This window comes from Brassica rapa, chromosome A10 (assembly GCF_000309985.2).
Source record: "Brassica rapa cultivar Chiifu-401-42 chromosome A10, CAAS_Brap_v3.01, whole genome shotgun sequence".
In the NCBI taxonomy this organism is placed as follows: Eukaryota; Viridiplantae; Streptophyta; class Magnoliopsida; order Brassicales; family Brassicaceae; genus Brassica; species Brassica rapa.
The window spans coordinates 1,288,181-1,315,482 of NC_024804.2; the positions used below are offsets into that span (position 1 = coordinate 1,288,181).

The window sequence follows — 27,302 nt, forward strand, 5'->3', positions numbered from 1 at the left end:
CAACATGTTTTTTAATGAATAAAAAAAATCCTAAATCACGCTGGTTAAATCAGTTTTCTTATGATATTAAATATCTAATATCTCATTAATAAAATAAATATATCAAATTAGTCAGAAATATCTTAATTTTAAGATATTAGAAATATATATATATATATATGGATGTTCATATCTCTATATAAATAAACAACTTATTCTTTCAAGTTTAAATCATCAACACAAATATTTCAATATCTAAAATTCCACCTTATTCATAAAAATCATATTTTACTCTGTAAAAAACCACATTCACCATTTTTGTTATAGAAATCTATTCGTCGTTGAATAGATTAAAAAATCAAAGTGAATATCATAAAGTAACTGTATAATAGAAAAAGATTTCAAAAGCTTTGTTGGCTACACATTTTATCAAGTCAACAGTTATAACATGTAACAAAGTCATCTAAATTTTTTAATATTTATAATGTTTTCTACTCCGTCTAAAATAAGATTTTAGTTTAGAATGTGGTGCATATAATTTTTACTTAGTATTGTCTTCACAAGTTAGTTTTCTTAAACATTAAGTAGATTTAACTGAGTTTATGTTAATGTAGAACTTTTAAATGTAAAGTCAAAGTTTAAATAATGCAATTTTAGACTGGTCTTAAACAACATTTTTCATTTTTGGAATTTTATTAGTCATAAATTTTATAAGTGATTTGTGAAATTTCAAAAATTCAAAAACTCCAATATAAACCCAAAAAAAAAATATGAAGTTATAATTAAAATAACCATATAGATAATAAAAACTAATTGCACTAAATTAAAATCAAACTAGAATTTTAGAAACAGATGTCATTGCAAAGTTGAATATTCTTCAAAATCAAGCATATTTAAAACATCACAACTTAGTAACTCACAAAAATATGTAAGACTAAACTAAACAAAATTAAATATTAATAACTATTGCAATTTAGTTTTTTTCGTAAATATCCATTTCCGCGTGAGTCACCTAGTTGTAATATATTATTTAACTAGCATTATCTTAATTATTGTTATCGTGTTTCCTCTTTTGACATATTGTTATTATACTTTCTTATGTTATTGTTTATTATATTTTTATTTATCTAACATGATTATCATTTTTTTATTTGTCTTACAACCCTAATTATCTTTTTTTAAATTGTGAACATGATTTTATTTATTTTGCTTTTCTAATAATCAAACTATTTGAGATTTATGGTGCACAATATTTGTTTACTGAAAACAAAGCATACATAGACCAAAAACACATTTTTGGACATGAAAAGAGAAAAGATTAAGGATGCTTTTCGGGAAAAAATGTCATTTAAATCATCAACTTTCAAATTTAAGTGAAATAAAGCAACAACTTTTTCATAAACAAAAAAAAAACGCTCAAATTTTGTTGATGTGCCATTTTAGTCATAAGCTTTCATTAATCATACCATTTTTTCTCAGGTCCGAGATAGGGAATGGTAAAGCCACCTTATTCTGGCTTGATAATTGGCTTCAGGTTGGCAGGCTTATCAACATCACGGGTGCTTCAGGAACACAGGTCTTGGGTATCTCCCGCTACGCGACGGTCTCAGAAGTGGCCTCTGGGGGACAATGGAACATTCGTCGGTGTCGTGGCTATCACCTACGGGCGATGATAGCCTGCATCAACTCTGTTCCAGCTCCGGCGGAGGACGCGGCTGATGATCGTCGACTATGGCGCCATGGAGATGAGGATTACAAACCAACCTTCTCGAGCAAAGCAACTTGGGAACAGCTTTGGGTCCCAAACCCAAGCCTCCCTTGGTGCAAAGCTGTTTGGTTTCCGCACAGCATTCCACGGTTTGCTTTTATCACATGGTTGGCTTTTCAAGATAGACTGTCGACAGGAGCGAGAAGCAGAGCTTGGGGTTGCGTGCAACCGTGTCTCCTCTGTGGGGAACCGGACGAAACTCGTGACCACCTGTTCTTCGCATGCCCTTACTTATTTACAGTATGGATCGATCTAGTAGGGTTCCTCTTGGGTTCTCGTGTGAATCCTGATTGGAATGTCACCGTCGCATCTCTTCTATCTCCTCGCAGGAGGGAGATTGATACATGTCTTCTGAAGCTTGCTCTCCAAGCTAGCATCCATAGTATTTGGCGTGAGAGGAACAGCAGGCGTCATCAAGGTAATCTCCTCAGTGCAGATCAAATGGTTCGGTACATTGACAAGACAATTAGGAACAGGATATCCTCACTGCGAAAGCGGAAGCCAAACTTCTATGGTGACATGATGCAGCGTTGGCTCAGTCGGGCTTCTTCGCCGCCACCATAATCTATTATCCTCCCATTATATGACTTGTGTTTCTTTAACTGAAAGCATAAATCTTAGTGGCCTGTAATTTTTTCTTTTTGTTGTTAATCAATTTAAAATTTCAACAAAAGAAAAAAAATCATACCATTTTAGATCTATCGTTTATGGTTGACTAACAGTAAGCCTAAAATGGATTTTAAAGTTGATGATTTTTTTGGCACAAATAGAAATCAACACTTTTTCTAAAATATTTGATTTTAAATATTTTAAAAATATAACATTAATACTTAAATTATAAAATAAGAAATAATTCGAACTAAAAAGGAGTTTTTTCATTTTCTCAAAGTAAAATTTCTATAAATTTAATGTATCTTCTAAACTATTTAGTTATAAAATGATTATGAAGAACTTTTATAATTATTTTACGATCAATTTTTGTAACTATTTATATAATCCTATTTGGATTATTTATTATAATTTTATTGTCAAAATTTGTTTTAGTGAAATGTTAATTCAACTTTTGATTCCCAAACAAAAAGAGTTATTGGTAGATGTATTCTTCATGATTATTTATGTTAATAATACAGATATTCAAAAAACAATTTCTATAAATGTGTTTCAAGATTCCTTCTGCATTAATTTTCTGTTTCTGAAAAATTCCTCTACTATTAATTTTATTCTTCTAAGATTAAAAAAATTAACATCTTACAAAAAAATTAAAATTTTGAAAACAAATTGTGAAACATAATCGAATTAAGACAGTATAAATAATTACAAGAAGTTACATAACTGTCGTAAATAATTATAATTTTTTGATAATTATTTAGCTAATGATATATTAACTATATATTTTAGACTATAAATGAAAATTATATAAATTTTATTTTGAAGAAAATAATGAAATTTATTCTTTTATTTATTCAATATTTATATTTATAAAAAATATTTACTAAATTATTTATTCTAAAACTTAACATCTATTTTTTTTAGAAAAATGTTGATTTATACTTTTTGCCAAGAAAATCATCAATTTTAAAAGTCATTTAAAGTCTACTGTTGGTCAACTATAAATGTTGACTAAGGATATGACTAAAAAAATATGGTCAATGAAAGTTTATGATTAAAATGGCTTGTCAAACAAAAGTCGACTGTTTTTTGTTTGTTCACGACAAAATTGGTGATTTATTTCAACCAAAATTAAAAGTTTGATGATTTAAAACACATCTTTTTCGTTTTTGTTTTGTTTTGTTTGATATTAAAACTATACACTTGCACTTTTATATATACGGTGCTTGTAGTCTAACATTGTTCTTTAATTAGGTCATCTCCATCACCACTCTATAATTTACTTCAAATATGGAGTGGAAAATGAAGTATGAACAAACAATAAAAAATCACTCCATTTATAGAGTAATCATATTTTTGTTTCTTTATTATTCTAGTTTCCACTCCATTTTGCAGTAAATTATGGAGTGGGGATGGAGATGGTCTTAGAAGATTTCTTATTTCTTGGTTTTGCTGTCTTCTTTTGAAACTCTCCTACACTGTAAATCAAATCTCATCACAAGATGGTATCATCATTCAACCATTTTTCTGTTGTTTTGGTTGATGTTTTCACAAAGTAACAATGATATATTATTAAAAGCTTTAATAGAATTAGAAGCAAACAACCAATCAAACTTTTTTTGGCGCGCACAATAAACTGTTTGAAGAAAACAATATCAAAGAGGTTTTGTACATTGCTTATGGGAAAAAGGTTCAAAGAAAAATATAGCCACTAGCATTAGTTTAGTTGTTCATAGATATCCACAAACAAACTGTAGAAGAAACATTGAAATGTAATGAATATTTTGGTCTGAAACGTTTTCTTCAAGGTCACGGCACTTGTTTCTTTGTTTCTATCTAAGCGCCGCCAACCGCTTCTCCAGATCATCCATTTCAGAACTGCGCAGAAACAATCAGATGGTTTGACTTAGATGCTGACAAAATCACATACGATTTATAGTGGATAGATACCATACCTGCTGCTCACATCTTCTGCATTCTTTCTACCAATTTTACCTTTTGGAGCAGATGATAACTGCAAACGGATCAAAACATAGTCAGACAATCAATCAATCGATCAATCAATCATATCACAGTGAAGCTATCAAGAGAAGGAACCAATGAACAAGATGTTTTAAAACAAACCTGTGAGGCGACATCAATGCCGATTTCATCAAGAACCTAACAAGCAAAACATTAAAAAACCTCGTTAACAAACCTCTGAAACAGTCCATATTTTTAGAAACTCAAACGGTTGGTATTGAATTTGTACCTGGTTGGTCAAGTCCTCTGTTTCGTCTTCAGCTTCGTCATTGTCTAAAGCATCATCTATGGAGTCAGACATCATCTCAGTCTGAACACCACACACATTAGTTAGAATAGTTATCTTTGACTGTGGCATCACAGTATTACAGAAAAGAAGGATAGTTACAACTTACAGTCATGTCCATTTGCGCAGACTGCTTTTGGAATTCTCTCATAACCTTAGCCTGTTTAGCTGGATCCATATTCTGGAAACATCAGAAAAAAACATCTTATTTAGGGCCTGACTGGTTCAAACGCAGCGGTTGCGGTTGCGGCTGCGGGCGTTTGCGGATGCGGGTGGTTGCGGTTTCTAGCGGTTTTAAGAGATTTGTACGACTGGTTCTGCGGTTAAAAATTGGTGCGTTTGCGGGATAATTATGACTGGTTAACTACCAAATACAGCAGCGGTTAAATAATAAATTAACAATATTTACATTTTATATAATTATAAAAATATCAAAAATCATAATATTATAATAAATATGTAAATTATATTTTCAAAGTTATAGTTTTAAATTTTTAAAATTATAGAAAATATTTTTATTTTAAAATTTTATAATACTAATTAAAATATAATAGATATATTTTAGTATTTTTATAATTCCATTTTAAAAAATTTATTGAATATTTTTATTTTTGTATTTATATGGTTTTTAAAGAAAAAAAAAAAAATTATACTCCCGCAACCGCCCGCAACCGCAAACGCTAGCTGGAACCAGCTTTTGATTTTAAGAGGTTCGGAGCGGTTTGAAGCGATTTGTAACGGTTTGGATGATTGTTTCGAATCGCTGTCAACCGCTACCAACCGTAAAAGCTGCGTTTGCGGGTGGTAGCGGGGAAACCAATCAAGCTCTTAGATTATAGAAACAAATTCTAAACAAAAATTTAATTAATTAGTGTTAGAAAAAAGGAATCAGACCTTGCTCATAGCTGCCATTGCCTTAGTGGCACCTTGTATTCCTGCAGCAACCGAAGTGTGTGCATGCATAGCCTAATACACCAAATTGAAACTTTCAGATACTCAAATTTAGAACAGAAAATATTTTAGGAGATAAGTTTCAACCAAACAGACCTGTGTATGAGTAGCAATGCCTCGCATTTGAGCTCGGCTACCTTGCAAGTTAGCTATTTGCTGCCTTAGCCGGATCAGCTGCCTGGCAAGAATCTTAGTGGCTCCCTACATTAAAAAAAAAAACAAAAGGATGTAGAAGAACACACATCAAAACATGGTGCTATTAACAGAGAAGGAATGGTTGGGAGGAAACTCTACCTCATTCCCTGTTTTAGCAGTTCTTTTAATCTCAAGAACGAGCTTTTTCTCCTGTTTTAAAGACACATTATGTCAGAGTTGTTTGTACTTTGAAAAGAAAAAAAGAAAAACTGAATGTTAAAAAAACATTATTACTTCTGATTGCAGAGATGAGATTTCCTTTTCGATTCCTGAAGGAGGAGACAACACGAAACAAAAAAACTTTCATCAGTTTGAGACGAATATATGTAACACAAGCTATTGATATAAAGACAAGACAATACCTCTAGTAGCTTGAGTCATCTCTCTCTTACTCTCCCTAAGCACTTCTGCATCCAATTCACCAAAAAAACAACAACAACACATTCAGATTCCATTAATGTCGTTTCATAAACAGGATTCTCGATCTCAGACGAAACCAAATCCAGTTTCCAACATACGATCACGATCACGCCATCAGATAAAAAAGTCAACAGCTTTTAACAAACCCAGACGATATCAAATTCCATTTAGGTTTCAATCAATCGGATAAACATGAAACCTAATTTATAAAATTGAGAAATCGAACCTCTGGGATTAGGTTTCTTGGAGAAGATGTTCATGTTTTCGTTCCTCTGTATTTTTTTTTAAAAAATCTCCAGAGAAACAGGGAATTGTTGTTCTCGAAGGGTGGTCTGGTCTGAAAGCTCCACAAACGCGGAGGAGACTTTGGCTTCGCTTCGACGTGTCAAAAAGGATCTTCTATCTGATCGCACCAAATTTATATTTCCTTATCTGATTACGTTTTATTCTTCTCTTATATATACTCGGTTTGGTGTTACATTTAACACCGCCGGGAAAGTTATCTCCTGTCCTTCGCCATTTAAGCCCAACATTTAATTGGGCCTCTAAGGCCTGAGCTGTTTTTCTCTGGGACACCTCATAATCTCTGACTTTTCCACAGTCTCACGGACCCAAAAAAACCGAACCAGACCCACTCTCATATTGTGATCAAAAAAAAAAGACCACTCTCATATATTTCTATATACAAAATCGTCGAATCCAACTGGACCACTTGAATAAGAAAAAAATAATTGTATATATATAATATAACTAAATGTGTATTTATATTTTTTGAATATGTTAAAGGTATCCAAAAATATTTAAAAAAAAAAACTAAATTAGTATAAAAATTTAAACTACCCAAAATTATCCGGATATTTTTATTCTAAATATCCAAAATAATTATTCTAATTATCCTAATTATTTAATATTTTATCTTAAATACTTAATATTTAATTCGAATTATCCAAACTATCCAAACTAACGGAACCAGAGCTAGAGCCAAATGAGAACTATATTTTTTCAGGTTTTCAGTTTCAAGTTTTACTATTTAAACTGAACGGAACTCGAAACTATCCATATAGAACCTAAACCAAAAAATGACGAAAATAGATAAATGGATCCTCTAGTTCCTGATCCAAACTACCCAATACCCAAAATAGAAATCCGCCGGCCTTATATAGTTGGATTGGGCCTATAGTGAAAATTGAGAGTTTGATTTGGAGTTCTGGTTTGATTTTAACTACGAGGTGGGCTTTTTGGGCTGTTCCTATAAAATTTTCTAGTATTAAAATATTTATTACACAAATTAAAATCCGCCTACTCCAATGTACTTTGATCTGTGTCTAGTGGCTTTGTTACTCATCTACAGGCCCTGTTCGGAACTACGCTAGGCGCTAGTCGGGCGGCCGAGTCACGCCTAGCGAGTTAGGAAAAAATCGAGAATTAATCGGGGAGTACGCGGGGTCTAGTTTTTGTACTTTTATTATATGCATATGTTTATATATATCTGCATGTGCATGTATAACAAGAATCTGCTCTCTCCTGGTGGTTTAGTACCTTGTAATTTTGTTACGCAACCCGACTTCGACACCCGGTCAATGCATTGTTTATTTTAGCATTATTAATTCTTCAGGGACAAAGTCCCACATCGGCCAGAAAAGAGAAAGAGGTAAAATCTTGCTTCTATATATAGAGACATACATCCTTGAAAAGTGATAAAGCATTTGGGCTTCTTGTAAAGCTCGAATACTATTATTATAGTTTGGAACTTGGGTTTTTTTAAATACCCAATTGGACTGATTAATCGATAGTAGGACCGATTAATAGGGATTTGGGCCGATTAATTGGCTTAATGGGCCGATTAGTCCAGTTCCGATTTTGTGATCCGCCTAGAGTAAAATCGCGGCGGAGAGGGTCCGAGTAGCGAATATGCGGACGCCTAGGCGGCCGCGTTTTTGAACAGAGTCTACAGGTAAGCAAATTTTTGTCGCCACACGTTACATTAAAAAAAACATTTGTATAGCTCACGCGATTATGCACGCGTGGTTGGTTATAATGTATTAATTTAACGCGCGTGTTACACATCACGAGATAAAAAAAAACAAAACATAACCCTAGAAAGATCTCTCCACTTGATGATCTCTTCTCTTCCTTGTCCGAAAAAAAAATCCACTTTCCACAACCAAACTCCGATTGTTTCGCAGTTTTCTATCGAGACAGAGATGGCATCCTTTAAGATGATGTCTTCTTCCACATCCCGAAACTCCGATCTCTCTCGCCGTAACTCCTCCTCCGCCTCGTCTTCTCCCACCGTAAGATCCAACCATCTCAGACGAGATCCTCACGCCGATCACTCCAGGATCAGTTTCGGCTACGGAGGAGGGAACGACGCGACGCTTCACGATTACAATTTCGCGTCTGATTCGTTGGATGTTGATCGGAGCAACGGAGACAGGAACAGTGTTAACGGAGGAGGGAGGAAGAGTGTGGACGACGTCTGGAAAGAGATTGTGTCGGGAGAGAAGAAGACGGTCATGAAGGAGGAGGCGCAAGATGAGTATATGATGACGCTTGAAGACTTCTTAGCGCAAGCAGCGGAGATGGACGGTAATGATGATGAAATCGATGTGAAGATTCCGATGAGTCTCTCCGGTACATTCGATTATCCGATGATGCCTCAGCAGAACAATCAAGTTGAGATGGTTGAAGGATCGACGAGGAGAAAGAGAGGGAGAGTGATGGTGGAGGCGATGGACAAAGCAGCGGCGCAGAGGCAGAAGAGGATGATCAAGAACCGTGAGTCTGCTGCGAGGTCGAGAGAGAGGAAACAGGCTTATCAAGTGGAGCTTGAGACTTTGGCTGCGAAGCTTGAGCGAGAGAACGAGCAGCTTTTGAAAGAGATTGAAGAGAAGACCAGAGAGAGATACAAGAACCTTATGGAGCAGTTGATTCCTGTTGATGATGAGAAACGAAAACCATCTTCGTCGTCGTCGAGGTCGTTAAGCAGGAGCCACTCCTTGGAATGGTAAAGAGAGTTATTTAATTAATGTCTTTTGGTAAGTGGTGAAATAATGATTTGATGTAGTATGGCTTTTGTATGTAAATAAAACATATGGACTTGGTTACTATATAATAAATATGTAATCGATATAGTAACGTGATGGTTATTTGGTTAGTGCTATCTATATAGTTCTTACCTTTATTTTCTCAGGGATGTAGGAGTGGATATTGTTGTGGACCATAATATTTTGATTGGTTGTTCAGAAAAAATGGGAGTGATTAGTGTTAATTAGGCAGGAGCAGAGAGGTATTCGTCTTCTTTAGGCTTCTGGCATCGTTTTAGCATCTTCAGTTTTTGTTCTAGATGCAACACCTGTACCAAAACCATAGGAAACTAATTTTAAGTGATCCTTACTACTTGTTTTGTGGAGTTTACTTTAGCCTCGCGAGGTAACCCTCAGGACTACAGAAAGTATTTTTGAATAGTTCAGTTTGTTGCAATTGTTTCAGCAAACTCTTGTTATGGTAAAACGAACAATGGAACAGTTATAAACCATGCTGATAAGAATATAAGCAAGGAAAAATGGATTCAGGAGCTAATCAACAATAGAACACCTTTAGGTGGAGCTTGCTATCTCTTCTGAGCTGAGATTTTATTTTACATCCTCTGTTTTGCAAATATCAGCCATCCATCTCATAAATTAGTCGAAATTATAAACCATGGAGGAAACGCCACATTAGCACTCAGTTTATTTAGCCGGTCCGGTTGGTTTTGGAATAAATTCGCATGAAGGCAGGTTAAAACTTATTTTAAAATGCCAGTTGACAATGTATTCTCTAGTTCATCATCTTTTAAAGACTTTAACTACACGAATATTTAAAATTTAAATTATTAAAAACCAAAAGTAAACCTTTTAAATAGCGTAAACTTTGTTCTAAAACATCATGAGCAATTGAGCATGATTATATATTTATATCTTTGTGAAATTAGTGATAATAATAACTCAACAGAAATCCACATCCGGACTCAGTTGATCACCTCGGTTGATTATATAATGACAAATCATATTTTTTCTCTACAAAATCCGAAAACCCCATGCAAGCTTGAATGTCCTCTAGTAACCAACCAAAGCTGTATATGATATTTTGAGACCACACTTTTACATTACGTGTCCTTAAAGATCTTCAAAGGAGAGTGATATCAATGATTCTCCATCAGACATTGAACCACTTATAGATTCTGTCTGAGAATCACGTGCTCTCCGCGACGATCGTGTAGATCCACCGTTCACGGAATCTTTAGACTTTTTACGACGAGATCTTACAGAACCATCTTGAGATATACTTGAAGATTCTTTTGATCTTCGTGAAGTTTTTGGATTCCCACTAGAGTTCGAAGAACCACGTCGTGTTCGTTCTTTTGCTGGTGATTCCAAATTGTTCGAACGGTCTCTCGACGATTTTGGATATCTTGGTATATCACGTGATCGAGTTGAATCTGCATGTACGTTAACATCTTCACGTTAAAATGTTCTTACAAAATATTCAGCATATTTATTAAAATGAATTACAAGTAGATATAATTAGATTTACCTTCAGAAATGCAAGAGCCATCCTCCTTGATATTTCCTAGAGGCGACGATGAATATCCACCGGATGCATTGAAATCATTCATCTATATTTAATTTATATATATTATTATGATACTATACGTTGTTATACCAAAATTTATTGAAAATATAGAGGAAAAAAAATAATGTGTAAATACCCAGCTCGGTGAGTTTTGATTGGGAGATCCTCCATCCCAACCAATGTGAGCAACATGTTTTACATCTGTAGGTGTTCCAATTTGCATCTCTGGCTCTTTCTCGTTTTCTGCATTTTGCAATTTCACAAAGCTTAATATACTAATCATTTCAAAAAGTATATTACAAAGATACATTTCTGAGAAGATAGTATATATATATATATTCACATAAAAAGAAAAAATAACTCACCGAAGATTTGAGAAATGTATCTAAGACCCTTGAAGAGACCCTTCATTTTGTAGTTTGACATAAACAAATTGCCAAACCAAATCAAAACAGTTCCTAAGAAAAAGAATGATGAAAAAGCTATTTGTATGCTTATTCTTTTTCTTCTTTTTTCTGAATACTAGAATGAGAGAAATCAAAATCGAAAAGAAATGTGATTATTCTTTTCGACTCGATTAAGAGCGATTGTTTTAGATTTCTTTGAAAGCATTTTGATTTCAAACTCTATGGCCTATACTTTTTGTGCTCCCAAATAAAATGTTGAATCAAGATACTCAGTTATTAACAAAGAAAAAAAGAAGGAAGAGGAGAATGTTAAGAGCTAATTTTCTGGTTTCCAGATATTGTAATAATAACGTGAAGGTGATAAAACAACCAAATAGAAACTAATTCAGTGAACGACATTTTGTTGGAAATGTATTTAAACTTATGAAGCTAATTTTATTGTTCGTTCTGTATTGCAATCTTAATTTGGTAAAACTGTAAAGAGAATCAGCAGCTGTCAATAAAAACAAATCAATTATTGGCTAATAATTGATAAAAATAAAATATGACTTCATATTTAGATTGTTCTGTTTAGGGATGAGGCACTCAAATTTAATAATCTAGAAACTAGAAACGATTAAAAAAAATGCCTGAATGTTGAAGGTAAAATTCGCAAAAACACTAGGCTACATTTCTTGAAAGAACACTATACTATACATATCGTGATATCAGAAATAAACAAAAAATCTGAATCTAAATTGATGTAAGCCATGACGCAAGAAAAGAAAAGAGGTAACAGTTAAAGGTGGCTGTTAAAGTTTTTTTTTTGAAAAAAGGGCTTTCGTATTAAAACATAAACGATTACAAGATAAGACCGAAAGTCTTATAGTTTGAAAAAGTTTTCACGAGACAAGCCTCATGAGCAATTATACCCCAAACCAATGCAACAAAGGAGTAGGTAAAGAAGATAGACCTGTAATGGTATGAAAACATAACCTATTGAGAGGAACCTCGGCCCCGACGATCTCGCTTACCTCTCCCTCGGACTGTCTTCCATTCCATATTATGGTATTTGATAGGAGCCTTCGATTCTCTGCCACCTCTTGTTAAGCTGAACTGTGAAGAAGGCTCAATTTCAACTTCATCAACATCATCTCCAAGCACTGTAAAATGAGGACTCTCAAATGCACAGTGAACAGGTGATGTGATGAAGGCACCAACACCGGATGATCCTAGGGCCACACTGTTGGTAATGTTTGATGGAAAGGACTCCATAATCTGTGTGTCAATAGGAGTAGATTGTGAATCTACTAATGTGGAGGGAATGGTAACTGCCATTAGCATAGTAGCAGGCTTCTTATGTTGTAAATGAGAAGAAGGTGATCGAGTTCCAGATAATGTGTTGCTTGTTTCTTGGTCAAAGTCTGAATGATAAGAGTGATTCGCAGAAGCGCCATGATCAACTACTAGTAGTGGTTGCTGACTGGGCTCAACAATATCTTTATCCTCTAGAACCTTTGGAGTCGTTGGGTTGCCATTTGGTGATGATTTTGCGGTCATTGAATCCCTTTGCTGGAGAATAACATCAATATCCACCACAGGAATGTCAGAGCGATCATCTTTTGTTTTTTGCTGCTGCAGATTTTCCGGCTTAGAAGTCAGAAGGCACCGCTTCTCTTTATGGCCAAGATTTCCACACCTTTCACACTTTGATGGTATCCATGTGTATTCAACCTCAACAAGAAATATACTCCCTTGTTTATCATCAAGTGCAATAATTTTCGGGAAATCTCTATCAAGCTCCATCTCAACTAATACCTTTGCTTCACCCATTGTAGTAGGATCGAGTCGCGGTTTGTGGGTAAGGATGGGTTCACCAAGGCCTGATGCCACATGACTTATCCCTAAACGAAAGTAGCAACAATCTGGAATGTTCTTTAGGTTGACCTAGAGTGGAAGTGTGGAGATTTCCGTCATTTTGAAGGAGTCTTCTGGAGTCCATGGCAAGACAAAAAGCAAGCAATCATCGATATGCCAAATCCCTCGCTGAATTACCCAATGGCGGGTAGGCTCATGGGGAATATGAAACATGTAGGTTGACTCACCAATCTTCTTGCAGCTTATTTTACAGCTCCTTCCCCAAATTCGATTAGCCACTGCATGGACCAGACCACCAGGTGGTAGAGTGCACCTATGGAACTTGCCTATGATATACTCATCCTTATTCTCAGGACCAAGTTTTAGCACCTTCGAAGGAATAGAGATCTGTGGCGTACCATCAAGTCTGTATGTTGGAGTGGCTGCACGATATAGATTCCTCGACTGAGGGCTCAATCTCGCGGCCCACGGAAATCGAACTTTACCATCAGCTTTTAACTCCGGAGATGGAAGCTTCTCAACAGGAAGCTGGAGAGTACGGGTTTGGTGGCTGCTCTTTGGTTTTTTGTTTAAGATCTCATCATTCAAGGACGGCCATAGAGCAGCTAACTGATTCCCAACAATTGCAGAGTCATAATCCCGAGAGGTACTAGGTTGAGGAGGGGTGGCAGGAGGTTTAAAGAGTAGTGGCTTTTCCCACGCTCCCAAGGTGGGGACAAATTTAGGTGGTACTTGCATTCCATTTTCCGAGGACAAGGATCGATTGTGAGGAGCATTACAGTCGTCTTGATGAGAAGAGACCTGAGCGATATCGCTTTCCGAAACAACAGAGCTTTCAGGCTCTTTCAAACTATCCAGCTCCATCGAGAGAGAATTAATGTCGCAATTTTGATCAGTACCCAAAAGCATAGTAGTTTCTACGTCTTGTGCTGTGGCACCTGAGATCGTGTTTATCAAGACCGATGAAACCGTTGATGAAGTCATGGGAGAAGCGAATGTCAACGTGGATGATGTCTGCACAGGTGACGAAGACGGAGATAAGACGACGACTGGTGATCCGAGACTTGTATTCATTGGCGCAAAAGAAGTCGTCGTAGACAGAGTGTTGACGACTTCAAGGGATTCAGTGCTTGCGACCGTCAGAGCCAACGAAGTTGACGATGACGAGGCAGAGGTCATGGTCGACGTCAAAGACGACGACAGAGCCAAAGAAGTTGATTCGGCGGTAAGAGCGCAGGAGATGCTTTGTTTTTCTGATGGTAGAGGAGCTTCGATTCCGGACTCCATGGAAGCTTATGGAGAGAATATGGAGGAGAGGAGTGGAAAAGATGTGGCCGTTAAAGTTGGAAAACAATTAACAATATGTACGTGGATTTCGACTTATATAACTATGATTTTTGGGGGTTCAAACCACACACTTTTATTGATTCGTAGTCTCCATCAAAGAAGATGTTCCAAGTACATGAGAACAAAGCCAACATGGCAATACCAACAGGTACAACAAAAGCTGAGCAAAGAGAATAACAGAGGTAGTCATAGACATACATAACACATAAGCAACTAATGTTGTATAAATTATTGTACTCTAAATTCTGGTTTAAGTACTGAAAGTTTATAGGACGTGTCAGTACCAGTCCACCACATATATTCGTATTGTCAGTGATTTCAAAATTGCTGTATGATTATCGTACTCTAAGAACAAAAGATTAATCGGGATGTATTTTATCTCATCATCTGCTCTACACCGTTATCTAAAGTGAAATATTAAAGTAATGATTTTATATGGTTCTACAATAATTCTTCACACCTGAAACAAAAGAACACTGTATGACAGAAACAAATAATTTTTGTATTGGCCACATATGTTAATGGAGGATCACAAGCTTTGGTCACTTTCTAAGAAAACACCTGTGACATATGTACAATGTAGCAGTTGTCACGTGGACCCTGTTGTATCACACACCTGAAGAGACACATACGTATTCATATATCATACGTAAATACCATAATACATAAATTTATTGCGTCATTGTTTCTTTTTACAATGCAACACAGACGAAAAACGACAAACATATAAATCTAAAAACTCAAAAAAGAAACAAACTCTTTCTTCGTTTCTTTTTTTTTCCCTTTCGTTCTGATTACCGAACACTTAAGAAACCGCCTTCGACTTCGCGACAACGTTTCTGTAGAGAATCAAAAAGAAGAATTTTTATTTTAACAGAACCACAAGGCTCCATGCATGTCTATATATGTATGTGTAAAGCAGGAAGAAGAGAGATAAATAACTTGAAATATGAATGCAGAAAACAGAGAGATGGTAGGAGGAACAAGAGACAAGAAGAGAGGGCACCCGTTGCTGAGATGGAGTACGAAACAAGAAACCTTTAGCCATGGCTTCTCACAATCTGACCTCCAAGCTCTCTCTGCCATTTGCGAGGCTATCATGCCTCCTGTTCCGTTACTGAGCTTAGATCTTGACATGAAGCTGAAAGTCTTACGCAACGATGCCCTCTTATCTTTCTTCAAGTCTTCTGGCTCTCATGTCAGACCTGATGAGGTTCTTTTTCTTGTTTAACTGTTTCTCTATCTAGCAAATATTTTGAACAAGAACCAGGAACCTACTGAAGTAAAAATGATGGACAGTGAATATATTGAAAACAATGCATCTTAACTACTCCACTTAACTTCAATGTATTGATAAAACAGGTAGCAGAGGTAATGGCGACAAAGGCAATGCCAGTGACAGTCACAGTGGTGAGAATAGTTTTGAGACTACTCACCTTCAGATTGGGAACTTTGTTGCTATGTGGGTTTGTCTGTCTTGATAAGAAGAATTGGTCTTTTCTTCTTCTCAAATTCTCTGACATCTCGCTTGAGAAGAGAGAAAAAGTTCTCCAGAAATGGAACAAGCAGTGGTACAACCCTCTAGCAAGAATTGCTTTTATGATGATCAAAGCCATCTTCCTGTTCTACTACTTCACTTGGGTAAGTCAGTAAGAACATAAACATGAATCATCTGAAAACTACACTAAAATTTGTCTCTATTGGTTTGGTGATCATGATATGTTGTTCTATTCAACAACATGGTTTTGTTTCTAATCCACATCATGAATCATCTGAATAATATACTTTAAATTCAAGTGTATTGGTTTGGTTATGATGATGTGTTGTTCTATTCAATAACATGGTATAATAAACTAACTCAATACACATGAACAGACAAATGAAAATACAGAGAACCCGGCATGGGATGCAATTGGCTACAAGGTGGACATAGGTGAAAACGAGGACATTGAACGCAAGCAAAGGCCTCTAGAGAAAGGGATCATCGAGACCGCAAAAGAAGACGAGGCAACCATCAAGCAACTCATGATCAACAAAGGACTTAAACTCAAAGAGGACAAAGAAAGCAACACTTTCAAGATCGAGTGCGATGCAGTGGTAATAGGCTCCGGCTGCGGAGGAGGAGTCGCAGCAGCAAACCTAGCAAAGTCGGGCCTTAAGGTAATAGTCGTCGAGAAAGGGAACTACTTCGTGCCGCAAGACTACTCAACTCTCGAAGGTCCTTCCATGTTCGAGATGTTCGAAGCCAACGGGTTGCTGATGACGCACGACGGGAGGTTCAGGTTCATGGCGGGGTCAACTCTCGGCGGCGGATCTGTAGTAAACTGGGCGGCGTCCTTGAAAACACCTGACGCGATCATCGAAGAATGGTCAGTTGATAGAGGGATCGCAACATTCGATAGAGAGGGATACACAGCTGCTATGGAAAGTGTTTGCAAGAGAATATGCGTCACTGAGAGAGTCATCAGAGAAGGTTTTCAGAACCAGATTCTGCGTAAAGGCTGCGAGAAGCTCGGGCTGGATGTGACTGTAGTGCCGAGGAACTCGTCAGAGGAGCATTACTGCGGTAGCTGCTCGTTCGGTTGCAAAACTGGTGATAAGAGAGGAACGGATATAACATGGTTAGTTGATGCAGTTGACAACAATGCAGTTATCCTAACACAGTGCAGGGCCGAGAAGCTGATCTTTGCTGAAACAGAGAGTGGACGAAGAAAAAAAAGATGCTTGGGAGTCACAACTTCGATATCAAACACAGCCATAAATAAGATTGAGATCAATGCTAAAGTGACAGTTGTAGCTTGCGGCTCACTAATGACACCAGGGCTGTTATCTTCAAGCGGGTTGAAGAATCATAACATCGGTCGGGGTCTCCACATCCACCCTATACTCATGGCGTGGGGATACTTCCCTGAGAAAAACTCGAACTTCAACGGAGCAGCTCACGAGGGAGAGATCATGACTTCGTTACACTACGTATTCGAAATAGACTCTACAACACCAAACATAACGCTGGAAACTCCAGCGTTAGGTCCAGGGACCTTCGCGGCTCTCATCCCGTGGGTCTCTGGGAAAGACACGAAGGAGAGATTAGCAAAATATTCAAGAACGTCTCACATTTTCGTAATGGTTAGAGACGAAGGCGTCGGGGAAGTAAAGGGAGGGATTGTTAAATACAAATTAACGAAAGCGGATGAAGAGAATCTGACGACGGGGTTGAGACGAGCGTTACGGATCTTGGTGGCTGCGGGAGCGGAGGAGGTGGGGACGTATAGGAGCGACGGGCAGAGGTTGAAGTGCGGTGGAGTCAAGGAGGAGGATCTGGAGAAGTTTTTGGAGACGGTGGATGCGCCGGCTGGAGTTGTGTCGATGAGTAGGCGGTGGACTCATTCGTTCACGGCGCATCAGATGGGGTGTTGCCGTATGGGCGCGACGGAGGAGGAAGGAGCTGTTGATGGATACGGAGAGAGCTGGGAGGCGGAGGGTTTGTATGTGTGTGATGCGAGTGTTTTGCCTACGGCTCTTGGTGTTAATCCTATGGTCACGATTCAGAGTACTGCTTACTGCATATCGAAGAGATTAGCTGCGTTGATGATGAAGAATAAGAAGAAACAAGATTGAGAAAAATGTTTTTAAATTTCATATTTCTATCATCAGATCATTACCAGTTCATCTCGAATCTAAGATCAATCGATCCAATTATATAATTCAGTTGAGATTAATCAAAAAAATTAGCGTCATGAATGATCAAATCAAATCAACACAAACGGATTGAAGTTTCTGATTTCAAGATATAATGGATTGGCTAATTGATTTTTTTTTTGATGTACAAGAACATGAACAATCTACCTCGCAACAAACTCTAGACTTTCTCGATCGATTTCGAGGAAGAAGACGATGAAAGGGAGAGAGAGAGTCAGCGCTTTACATACGAGAAGATTTGAAAACAAAACAAAAAAGGATAGAGAGAGAGAGAGAGGAGCGGCGGATTCTGGTTTTAGGGCTGTCTTGCTTGCTGGGGGACGGACCAATGATCTGCCTCCACGTGTACGCCGGATTACGCCGATCACAGTTTGAGGAATCGGGCAAGCTGGGCAGGATTGACGATGCCGGGCATGTGGGCCCCATCTGACCTGAGGAGATTAGCGACTTCCATGTACCGCTTCCGTTTCGGCTCACTTTCCTCAACCGGCTCAACTGCATGGTTCGGCTTTACCTTCTTTGGCTCGGGTGGACCGGCTTGGGCTCGAGCCGGATTCCATTGCTCCCCGAAGAGTGTGCCGTTGGTGAGAAACTCGTGACTCAAGTAACCGGCTAACATTAGCTGGTTCGAGCCGACCGGCTCGGCTGCGATTAGAGCTTTCTTGGAAATGGAATTAACCGTCGGAGGAGCAAGATTCGGCGGTGGAGGAAACTTCGTCACGGTGGATTCCGGCGGCTTCGCGACGGAGGAGATAACGCCGTCTCTTTCTTTGCGCTTTTCGGTCGTTAGAACGCGACGTGGGGGTAAACGCATCGTTTTGGTGTTCATGGTGCTTCTCTATTGAATGCATGCCACGTCAGCACCCAACGCAAGAAAAAAAGTTTAACTGCCGTAAAACAGTAAAATCAAAATATTCGGGTGAAAAAAGGAAAAAAATTATGGATTTTTAGTTTTTTGTTTCCGAGGATATAATCGGAGCGTCTAGAGAGAGAAGGAGAAAGGAAAATAGATTGGGAGAAAGGATTAGATTGGATATCAGAAAGGTCACGGGAATGGGTAGAATATGACAATTTATAGAGGCGGGGTGCTTAGATTCCCCTTGACGTTCTAGGAAATCACTAAAGTGCCACTCAACCTGAATTGACTAGATTACCCTTTTTTCCTTTACCGTTTCTTCAATTTTGGGTTACCATCAAAGAGGAATTGACTGAATTATCCTTTTTTGATAATTGTAGAATTATAATTTATAAGGAATCATATTTATCTAAAAAACTCGCTTTTTTTGGCATAAAGCTTATAGGACTAAGTGATAAATATCTAAATTACAGGACTCGGTATCCAATCCTTGTAAAATCATAAAAGATGACTTTTAGATATCAATTTATATGCTAATCTGTCTTCAGTTAAATTCTAATATGATTATGATATGAATAACTTCTTTTTCATACTTAGGCAACAAACCACTACTTATTTATTTTCCCAAATTAAGTTTTTATTAGTAATTTGAGCAATTCTAATCATTGTACGGCATGTATAAGGTCTGATGACTATCATTTAAATGACAATGCGATCATTTATACATATTATACATTTTTTAACGAGTCTGTTACTTCGTAATGCGGTTGGATGAAGAATAAATTCTATTCAAAAAAATTATATTTTGATTAGAACACGTTTATACATTATCTTTTACTATACTTTATTCCACAAGCCTTGCAACTTTGTTGCGTGTAGGCACAAGATCATTACAATACAATTAATTTCGTTAGTCAAAATTAACCCTTTCTGTTTGTGGTTATATGTAAATGAAGAGACGCGCACACACACTAAATATAACAGGAGAAATAATATTGATTCAGTTATGACTTTTTCCTGGTTTACGTTTTCATTCATTTATCACCTACTACACTATCAAATTCAAGAAATGATCAACTTAATACAAAACTTAACCAACAGCTTAATGACTGTAAAATCTGATTTGTTTATATATTTTGTAATTGGTTTGAGTTTCGTTTTAGGATTTATGTTGTTGTAAAAAATTCATACTATTATGACCAAAAAACATATAATAGACAATAATAACTGCAAGGCCCGACCTCAATCAATTGACAAGTAGGATGTAGTAATCATATATATATATAGTGCAAAGCTAAATATATAAGAGTCTAAAAGTAAAATCTAAATTTATATATGAAATAACTTCTCATATTTTTGTCACAATCAAATTTATAGTTATAAAGTTCAGTATTTAACATCTATTTGAAGAAATTTGATTATATGTTAATTAAAAAACTGGTGACATAATGATGAAAATGGAGGCAAATACATATAGGTATCTCAAATTTCATATAAACTACAATCCTTAATTATTGCATAGCTAACAAAGAGCTTAAACAGAGATTTGATAGACGTGAGAGTATGCAATCTGTTTGGGTTTTGGATAGTTAGGCATTAAGTTTGCCACCTTTCATCCAACTGACTGAGAGAATAATGCCAACCTTAGACCAAAAAAAAAAATATATATATATATATAAAACACCACGAAAATAATGCATGTCTACAATTTAATAAAAGGTAGCAAATTTGAGAGGGACCATAAAATTGACTAAACATTTAATTTCGATATATATAAATAAAGTATGAACTCTCGTAGAAAAGCTCAAAACTCATGTTCAACCAAACCATCAAACCACTGATCAACTTTAATTCTCCCACCTAATTATGCTCTGTTCCTTCTCTCTCCCAATTTTTTTTTATCAAAAACGTAAAACCTTAAAAAGTAACACTTTAACACCTATTAATTATAAATATAAATATTTATAAATGTATCTATTTATATAAATAAAAAGGATCATGAATCTTTACATATCTAGTAATAATTCACTGGTGATATATAAAGAGAAAAAGACCAAAATAGCACTCAAGTGGTGGGTTTAGGATTTAGAATTTAGGGTTTAGGGTTTAGAGTTTAGGTTTTAGGATTTAGAGTTGAGAAATGAGGTTTTGGGGATAAGATTTCAAATTTTGAAAAATAAAAAAATTTAAATTTTTCAAAAGATAAAATGCTATTTTGGTCATTTTAGTTTTTGAGTGCTATTTTTGTGATATAAACTTAGAAATGTGCTATTTTGGAGATTTGCCCGTATATAAAAGTATGTTTATCATTGACTAACAGCTCAAAGGTTTGCATCTGAAACAACCAAACACTTGGGAATTCAAATGCAACTAAACTTCAAACGGTTTTGTGAACACCGAAAGCTAGAGCAGATGGGTTTTACTACCTTAGCAGGTGTAATTAACAAAAATACCTTTTTAATATGGGTTTAGCCGTAAAATTCAAAGTAACTGCACTCTAGCTACAAATCACAAAACAATATCTTTGCGTGAGAAGGCAAAAGTGTAGATATAGAGAGAGACCAATAAGAATTCAACGTTTATAAGCTTTTTTTTCCTCTTACTAGGAGGGAAAAATTAAGAGGAAGGAATTATTGTGACCTGAACAAGGAGATCTATATGTACTGAAGCAGCATATTAGCAGATGTGTTCCTCAATCTACAACTTTGTCCTAGGTGAACATCCCCAAAACTGTATCTGCATTCGGTTTCAAAATAATTAAAGTTACAAATTTCAGAATAATAGATATGAAACTTTAGATGGAAGAGGAATGAAAACCTGTATTCACAGTATTCTTGCCAAGCACAACAGGCTTTGCCGTAATCCCAGTAGCAATCCGCATCCCTAAGTGGCCCGCGCTTGGCTGTGACAACGTATTTGTATTTACACCCACCACAAGTAATAGAAAGTGATCGTATAGCCAATAATATTTTTGTTACCTTTGGTGACAAATTTGGACTTTGCACCAGGTTGAATGTCATGCCACATCTGAAGCCATAACTCTCTCATAAGAACTGGAGATCTAACGATGTTCCTGTGATTCGCTGCACAAAAAATGATTAGCCAAAAGTCAAAACCAATGCAAGATGCTTTGATTAGTCTCAACAGTTTTGATATATCTGGTACTCACCTTTATCAAGCTCCCACACTGCCGTTCTCTTTCCTGGAATGCTCTCAGAGTCTTCGTAGAAAGTTATGTATTTCACCCTTGGTGCTTTTGTCATGTTCGCTATGATGTCTGACCCATGCTCATGTTCAACATTCAATTCGATTTGTACATCACTTCCATCGTGTTCTGGCTGTTTTTTTTCCAATGAGAATTTCTTTTAGCTTTAGATACATTCTGAGGGGTACAGAGATGTGTGATTTTATGGAAAGGAAAAACTGTTGGCGACTCAACATATAACCAGATTATCTATATGCATAAAAGGTCTTTGAACTATAGAAACTTTTAGTGGAAGATAACAGATGCACAAGACAAGAGTACCTGGGGAGCCATTGTTATGTTGACTTTAGGTCCGAGCCAATTCTTGCACCAAGAGAGTGAATGATAGGGTACCTATAAGAAGTAAAATTAAGAATCAATATGGAGACCGCAGTAAAATACATAACACATAGTGATCTTGAAGCAAATATTATACTGATCTTCAGTAGTTTTGCAACAAAATAATTCGAAATACAACTTCTGAGATTACCGTCTCATCTCCAGTTATAGGCCCAGCGTTCCCATCAACCACAGTTCCAGACCTGAAGAATTGCAGCATAAAGATGTGAACTAGTCTACGGCTTCTTGAGCGAAAAATAAAACAAAAAGAAACACAATTTCTTTGTTCTGCCAGTTATATTTGATGTTAGTGACATTTTTTATCCAAGAATTTCGCACCTCTTCCGACTTTTAGCCACTGGTCATATACTAAGCTTAAAAGCAAATGATAGAAAAACTAATGAAATTTTGGTTATGTAACAACTTGCTGATGCAAATGAGATAATACACCACTAAGGCACTAGCTGATATATAACACCTTACATGCTGTTTTACTTGCTGCCATTGCGAAAATTTACCTTGACACGAGGGAACCTTCAGTTTCGTAAATGATATCCGTAATGATCCAATTATCAGGATAAGGTTTGCCACTTGGGGCAAAGTAATAGCCAACCTATTACAAATTCATACATTTAGTATCTTTAACGTTTACAAACATATGATGCAAGGGAAAAGATAAGAACAAAAATTAAAAAAAATATATGCACAATAAAACGAGGAATATAATAACAAAACAGACACAAAATGACATTTGGAGAATGTAGTTATACCTCTGTCTTTAAATGAGCACCATATATGCAAAATACATTTTTTATAGGTGGTCTCTCCCAAGGAGTCAGCGGGTTCATAACAGGGTCATCATGATACAACCTGTAAAATATAGTTGGCATGTTATACACCATATATATATACACTTCTTTGAAGATTGACAACCATTTGCAAATAAATTTGACATGTTAGTCCGTGCCAGAGTCTAAATAACTACACAAAGGATTAACGCTCAATGTGAAAATCAATTTGAAATACAATCTTTTGCATTCATAACTGCAAGCAAGAAAAAAAAGAACACATTCCATAACATTAGTGAGAGAGCACCATTGATAGTCAAAACCAAGAATTGTGATTACACTTTTCTGACAAACTATATGTACAGTTGAAGTACAAGGAGCCAACAAGTGATGATTGAAGAGAAATGTTAGTCTTCACAGAACAAGGTACTTACTTCTTTAACTGGTGTAACATCCTCGCGCTATCTGGATCATAGTCTTTAATTGCTTTGAACAGAGTCCCATCTGCTAATTCACGGGCTGTGAAAGACAATAGAGTGGGGAGACCACATTCCATGTTGGTCATGTTGGCTTTAACTGCTTCTGTAACTGATGGATACCCATCAAGGCCTACAAAATTATTGGTGTTGAGTAAAACAAACGGGATATAACAATGAACCATTTACAGATGCATGTACAAAGCCATACCGTCAGGGGAAGGAATTTCAATGTTGATGATATTCGTGGGCCAGCCAGAATATTTCGATTGATATTCCTCGTCAGTACAGTGGTATACATGCTTATTTTTCTTTGCAGCACCACCAGAAAAATGCGTCCAGAACGTGTTATCACCCTTGCAATTCTTTGAAAATGGCATAAGCCACAACGAAGAAGCAAAAGAATTGGACAACAATCGAGCAGTTCCCTGAAGCCTTGCCAACAAAAAACATGAGAAGCGCATGTCAATATGTTACTAATATTAATACACAAACCACAGAATATCGAGTTTAAAGATCTCAATAGAAGCTTCTTCTCAACTAGGAATCTACCATATTAACATGGAAACTGAATCTGCGTGCATGTTGCAGTTTGGTTGCACTAGAAACAAAGATATTACTCATAATATTTTCTTGGATAACTATGCGATTTAAGATCTACATATACCATACAGCAGCTCTATTAGCAAAACTACTTTCAAAGTGAATTTTATGACCTGGAGGATATTAGCTACTTGATACTAAAAGGAAGTCAGAGGTAACCTCAGAAACAGGAAGGCCAAACGTTACACCAGAGAGAGTAGATTTGATTGCCTCAACTGAACCAAGAAGAGGAGCTCCTATACAAACATGACGTCAGTTAATGATTGAGACTCTCCAGTTGAGACGAAAGTAAAATGTCAGCTTAACAAAATAAGTGGCCAGTACCAACAGCGAAATAAGCATGGATATGCTGATCAAGCCACTCCAAGTAATGTTTTGGTGCAATTTCTAGCCTCAGCCATTCCAGAAAGTATCTGAAGACATTATTACCCATAGAATGGGCAAAAACTATAGAAGGACCACCCCGTAGTTTTAAAGCAGTTTCAAATGTCAACCTGCAAAAACAAAAACAAAAACAAAAGAAGATCAGAATTTTAAGCTTACCTTACATTAAAAGCAAAAGCCTAGCGATGACTAACTTGAGCTTATGAAAGTACAGGTCACGCTCTTCCAATTTGGTTGGCGACAATCTCCAATCGTAAGGAACAGCGACAATTGCATTAGCCTCTATGCCAAACTCAACGCACCACTTAAGCCACTCCTTCCAGACTGTAGAAAGAGGACCTGAAGATCATCCCAAAGTGTTACTTTACTATCACAACAAAACGTTCATATTCTAAGAAACTCTTAAGGAAAACAAAATAAACTCAGAACTACCTGTTATGTAGCCTGGATCCAATTCTGTGATGGCTGAAAGACCACTATCAGGGCGTGACTTACACTCGGGATGATCCGTTTCATTATAAGGATCTAACACCATACACTTAAACCAACAGTTGACAGCAGAGAGAAGCTGCACAAAGCATTCATCAAATCCACCAGTAATAAACTACTAAATCGATCACAATGCAGATGATTAACACTTCACGATCCATTAACCTAACGATGACATAACATATCGATCTAAGAATACGCAGGAGATTTTCTAACTACTAAGCAGTAAACACTAAGATCTAGTCGAAGGGAAACAACGAGCAGTATATTTACTGAACCGAAGGCGATGGATCGAACTCTATCAATCAAGATCAATCAGATTTCTTCAACAAACGGAAGCGAGAAAACAAACGAAGATCACGTACCTTAGTGGAGTCTAGCCAAACGAGGTCGAGAGGATTGAAGTCCAACGGGGAGTAAGGACAGTCGAGGATCGACCACGCTCTCAGCTGCGTTGACGCGAATCCCGGGATGATTATACCTGAAAGCTTCGAGTAGTCGCCGTGGAACTCGTTCTCATCCTCCTCCACCGCCGCACCGCCACCACAGAGCAGTAAGATAACGGCGAGGACGGTGCAGGAAGCCGTTACTGATTTCAAATCCGCTCCCATCGGTCGCTGTCGTATCTAGCTAGCGACGACTTGTTATTTCATTCGCCAGAGTTTAGGAGGAAAAGTAAGAGAGAGGAGAGAGAGAGTGTGTTGTTTGGATTGGACCTTGGAGGTGGAGAGTTGAATAGTCTTTGGAAGCGTCCTATTAATGCAAGGCGAGAACCTTCGGCGTAGTCTAGAGGGTTACAACTGACGCCTGTTGATCCAACCTTCGGAGGGACCTAGAGGGATACCTCTGATCCTCGTAAGTCGTAACAATATGAGATGAGCTTTATTTACAGATGAGACTCTGTGCAGATAATACGGGCCTAGGAGGTTTACGCGTTAACAAATTATTTATTTACTTTTATATAAATTATCTTAATCTTAATTTTTAGATTTAATTATAAAATTATTTTGATAAATTATCATAATTAAATATAGAAAACAAAAGAAATTAGACAAATTTATAAATTTTTACTAAATCTATTATTTAATTTAATGGATTTAAACCGATTTAGATCGATTTAAACTGATTTAGAATGCTTTAAACTGGTTAGAATCGTATAAATCAGAGTTAAAAAAATCGTTTTGGCTAGGACCAAACTTTAAACATGGTTAAAATTAAGTCACATGCATAACAAGCAGGTCCAGTTCAAACTCTCTAATGGTTCGGTGCCAAAAAAAAAAATTCAGTAATTGTTAAAAAAATTTAGGCCCTTTTTCTGAATTTAAGGCCCTAAAACCACCTAAATTTTTTTGAAAAAATTGTTGGGTCATGTGTTTTTGCTCCACCAGCACTACCCTAAAGCCGGACCTGATAACAAGACCTCAAATTCAAAGCTACACAAGAGTTTGATCTCAATAACATAACCAACTTAGCTTCTTTTTTTTCAAAACCAAAAAAGAATGGTAAGTTGTGGTTTGTTAAATTTACTTTCTAAAGAGTCAATTCACCAAAAAGAAACAAGAGTATCTCATTTTTTTTTCTTTTTCTTCATGCTTTGTTTCTTACCCTCTTGGCGTTGAAACATACAACAAACCATACAAGTGAGATTGCAGAACTGATGCGTACTCAGTCATAGGTAAAAGAATCTTCTCATGATTAACTCACTCTTTGATTGCTTAAGGTTCCTGCAAAATCTGCTATCACACACATAATCAAAGGGTTTCATCTCACTCTCTTCACCATTGAAGTCAACACCATAATCTTGACAATGTTAAGAGAATAATTAATAAGATCATTGATGTCACAAGGAATCAGTAAGCATAACACTTGTTTCGTACCCATGTGAATTCCTTCATTGCCTTAATGTCCCTTGTTGTGAAAAACACAAGCCGTAGAATGATCACAATTAAAAAAAATCAAAGAAAACAGA

At 36.6% G+C, this 27,302-nt stretch overlaps 7 protein-coding genes across 12 annotated transcripts; 3 read left to right on the forward strand and 4 right to left on the reverse strand.

Moving 5' to 3' along the window:
• Window positions 1-1,320: 1,320 nt before the first annotated feature.
• On the forward strand, window positions 1,321-2,311 carry LOC103844457. Its single transcript, XM_009121237.2, has 2 exons — window positions 1,321-1,352; window positions 1,459-2,311. Exons 1-2 carry the CDS (start codon window positions 1,321-1,323, stop codon window positions 2,309-2,311), a joined length of 885 nt encoding a protein of 294 aa, XP_009119485.2.
• Window positions 2,312-3,955: 1,644 nt separating this feature from the next.
• Window positions 3,956-6,868, reverse strand: LOC103844298 (vacuolar protein sorting-associated protein 2 homolog 3). Of its 2 annotated transcripts, XM_009121099.3 has the most exons (11): window positions 6,457-6,710; window positions 6,173-6,217; window positions 6,045-6,079; window positions 5,910-5,960; window positions 5,712-5,816; window positions 5,559-5,630; window positions 4,774-4,845; window positions 4,608-4,688; window positions 4,481-4,516; window positions 4,312-4,370; window positions 3,956-4,234 (listed from the first exon to the last, which is right to left on the reverse strand). In XM_009121099.3, exons 1-11 carry the CDS (start codon window positions 6,488-6,490, stop codon window positions 4,189-4,191), a joined length of 636 nt encoding a protein of 211 aa, XP_009119347.1. In that variant the 5' UTR covers window positions 6,491-6,710; the 3' UTR covers window positions 3,956-4,188. The 2 variants fall into 2 exon arrangements, with proteins under 2 accessions (XP_009119347.1, XP_033138355.1); XM_033282464.1 differs by lacking the exons at window positions 3,956-4,234; window positions 4,312-4,370; window positions 4,481-4,516; window positions 4,608-4,688; window positions 4,774-4,845 and adding an exon at window positions 5,219-5,453 and having other exon boundaries at window positions 6,457-6,868.
• A 1,054-nt stretch (window positions 6,869-7,922) lies between these two features.
• LOC103844297 (G-box-binding factor 4) lies at window positions 7,923-9,399 on the forward strand. Its single transcript, XM_009121098.3, has one exon. The coding sequence runs from the start codon at window positions 8,348-8,350 to the stop codon at window positions 9,239-9,241; it is 894 nt and encodes a 297-aa protein (XP_009119346.1). The 5' UTR covers window positions 7,923-8,347; the 3' UTR covers window positions 9,242-9,399.
• A 743-nt stretch (window positions 9,400-10,142) lies between these two features.
• Window positions 10,143-12,953, reverse strand: LOC103844296 (CRIB domain-containing protein RIC8). The gene is made up of 3 exons (XM_033282465.1): window positions 10,981-12,953; window positions 10,806-10,887; window positions 10,143-10,710 (listed from the first exon to the last, which is right to left on the reverse strand). Exons 1-3 carry the CDS (start codon window positions 11,152-11,154, stop codon window positions 10,388-10,390), a joined length of 579 nt encoding a protein of 192 aa, XP_033138356.1. The 5' UTR covers window positions 11,155-12,953; the 3' UTR covers window positions 10,143-10,387.
• A 2,124-nt stretch (window positions 12,954-15,077) lies between these two features.
• On the reverse strand, window positions 15,078-26,575 carry LOC103844295 (phospholipid--sterol O-acyltransferase). 5 transcript variants are annotated; one of them, XR_004452622.1, is made up of 18 exons: window positions 25,699-26,575; window positions 25,277-25,412; window positions 25,039-25,183; window positions 24,785-24,954; window positions 24,620-24,696; window positions 24,069-24,285; window positions 23,816-23,990; window positions 23,364-23,463; window positions 23,112-23,206; window positions 22,745-22,796; window positions 22,537-22,608; window positions 22,180-22,348; window positions 21,989-22,093; window positions 21,828-21,912; window positions 21,651-21,746; window positions 18,302-20,653; window positions 15,462-15,660; window positions 15,078-15,294 (listed from the first exon to the last, which is right to left on the reverse strand). XR_004452622.1 is itself a non-coding variant. In XM_009121096.3 (16 exons), exons 1-15 carry the CDS (start codon window positions 25,942-25,944, stop codon window positions 21,665-21,667), a joined length of 1,926 nt encoding a protein of 641 aa, XP_009119344.1. In that variant the 5' UTR covers window positions 25,945-26,575; the 3' UTR covers window positions 18,210-20,653; window positions 21,651-21,664. The 5 variants fall into 5 exon arrangements, 3 of the variants coding, with proteins under 3 accessions (XP_009119344.1, XP_009119343.1, XP_009119342.1); XR_004452621.1 differs by lacking the exons at window positions 15,078-15,294; window positions 15,462-15,660 and adding exons at window positions 17,158-17,519; window positions 17,630-18,015; XM_009121096.3 differs by lacking the exons at window positions 15,078-15,294; window positions 15,462-15,660 and having other exon boundaries at window positions 18,210-20,653.
• On the forward strand, window positions 15,301-18,404 carry LOC103844293 (long-chain-alcohol oxidase FAO1). Its single transcript, XM_009121092.2, has 3 exons — window positions 15,301-15,668; window positions 15,818-16,096; window positions 16,331-18,404. Exons 1-3 carry the CDS (start codon window positions 15,405-15,407, stop codon window positions 18,071-18,073), a joined length of 2,286 nt encoding a protein of 761 aa, XP_009119340.1. The 5' UTR covers window positions 15,301-15,404; the 3' UTR covers window positions 18,074-18,404.
• LOC108868757 lies at window positions 18,230-19,196 on the reverse strand. The gene has a single exon (XM_018655664.2). The coding sequence runs from the start codon at window positions 18,981-18,983 to the stop codon at window positions 18,519-18,521; it is 465 nt and encodes a 154-aa protein (XP_018511180.1). The 5' UTR covers window positions 18,984-19,196; the 3' UTR covers window positions 18,230-18,518.
• Window positions 26,576-27,302: the final 727 nt, after the last annotated feature.

Bases quoted from the DNA above. Each gene is read 5' to 3' on its own strand.
- LOC108868757 (XM_018655664.2), bottom strand. From the start codon at position 18,983: ATGAACACCAAAACGATGCGTTTACCCCCACGTCGCGTTCTAACGACC.
- LOC103844296 (XM_033282465.1), bottom strand. From the start codon at position 11,154: ATGTATCTTTGTAATATACTTTTTGAAATGATTAGTATATTAAGCTTT. The intron at 10,888-10,980 runs GTATTTACACAT...AATTAAATATAG, and splicing joins ATCAAAACTCACCGAGCTGG to ATGAATGATTTCAATGCATC. The intron at 10,711-10,805 runs GTAAATCTAATT...ACGTACATGCAG, and splicing joins TGGCTCTTGCATTTCTGAAG to ATTCAACTCGATCACGTGAT.
- LOC103844297 (XM_009121098.3), top strand. From the start codon at position 8,348: ATGATCTCTTCTCTTCCTTGTCCGAAAAAAAAATCCACTTTCCACAAC.
- LOC103844293 (XM_009121092.2), top strand. From the start codon at position 15,405: ATGAATGCAGAAAACAGAGAGATGGTAGGAGGAACAAGAGACAAGAAG. The intron at 15,669-15,817 runs GTTCTTTTTCTT...TTGATAAAACAG, and splicing joins CTCATGTCAGACCTGATGAG to GTAGCAGAGGTAATGGCGAC. The intron at 16,097-16,330 runs GTAAGTCAGTAA...ACACATGAACAG, and splicing joins TGTTCTACTACTTCACTTGG to ACAAATGAAAATACAGAGAA.
- LOC103844457 (XM_009121237.2), top strand. From the start codon at position 1,321: ATGTCATTTAAATCATCAACTTTCAAATTTAA. The intron at 1,353-1,458 runs GTGAAATAAAGC...ATTTTTTCTCAG, and splicing joins TCATCAACTTTCAAATTTAA to GTCCGAGATAGGGAATGGTA.
- LOC103844298 (XM_009121099.3), bottom strand. From the start codon at position 6,490: ATGAACATCTTCTCCAAGAAACCTAATCCCAGAG. The intron at 6,080-6,172 runs GTATTGTCTTGT...CTCCTCCTTCAG, and splicing joins GATGACTCAAGCTACTAGAG to GAATCGAAAAGGAAATCTCA. The intron at 4,371-4,480 runs GTTTGTTTTAAA...ATCCGTTTGCAG, and splicing joins GCATTGATGTCGCCTCACAG to TTATCATCTGCTCCAAAAGG.
- LOC103844295 (XM_009121096.3), bottom strand. From the start codon at position 25,944: ATGGGAGCGGATTTGAAATCAGTAACGGCTTCCTGCACCGTCCTCGCC. The intron at 22,609-22,744 runs GTAATCTCAGAA...TACTTCTTATAG, and splicing joins CTATAACTGGAGATGAGACG to GTACCCTATCATTCACTCTC. The intron at 22,094-22,179 runs GTGAGTACCAGA...TTTTTTGTGCAG, and splicing joins AGTGTGGGAGCTTGATAAAG to CGAATCACAGGAACATCGTT.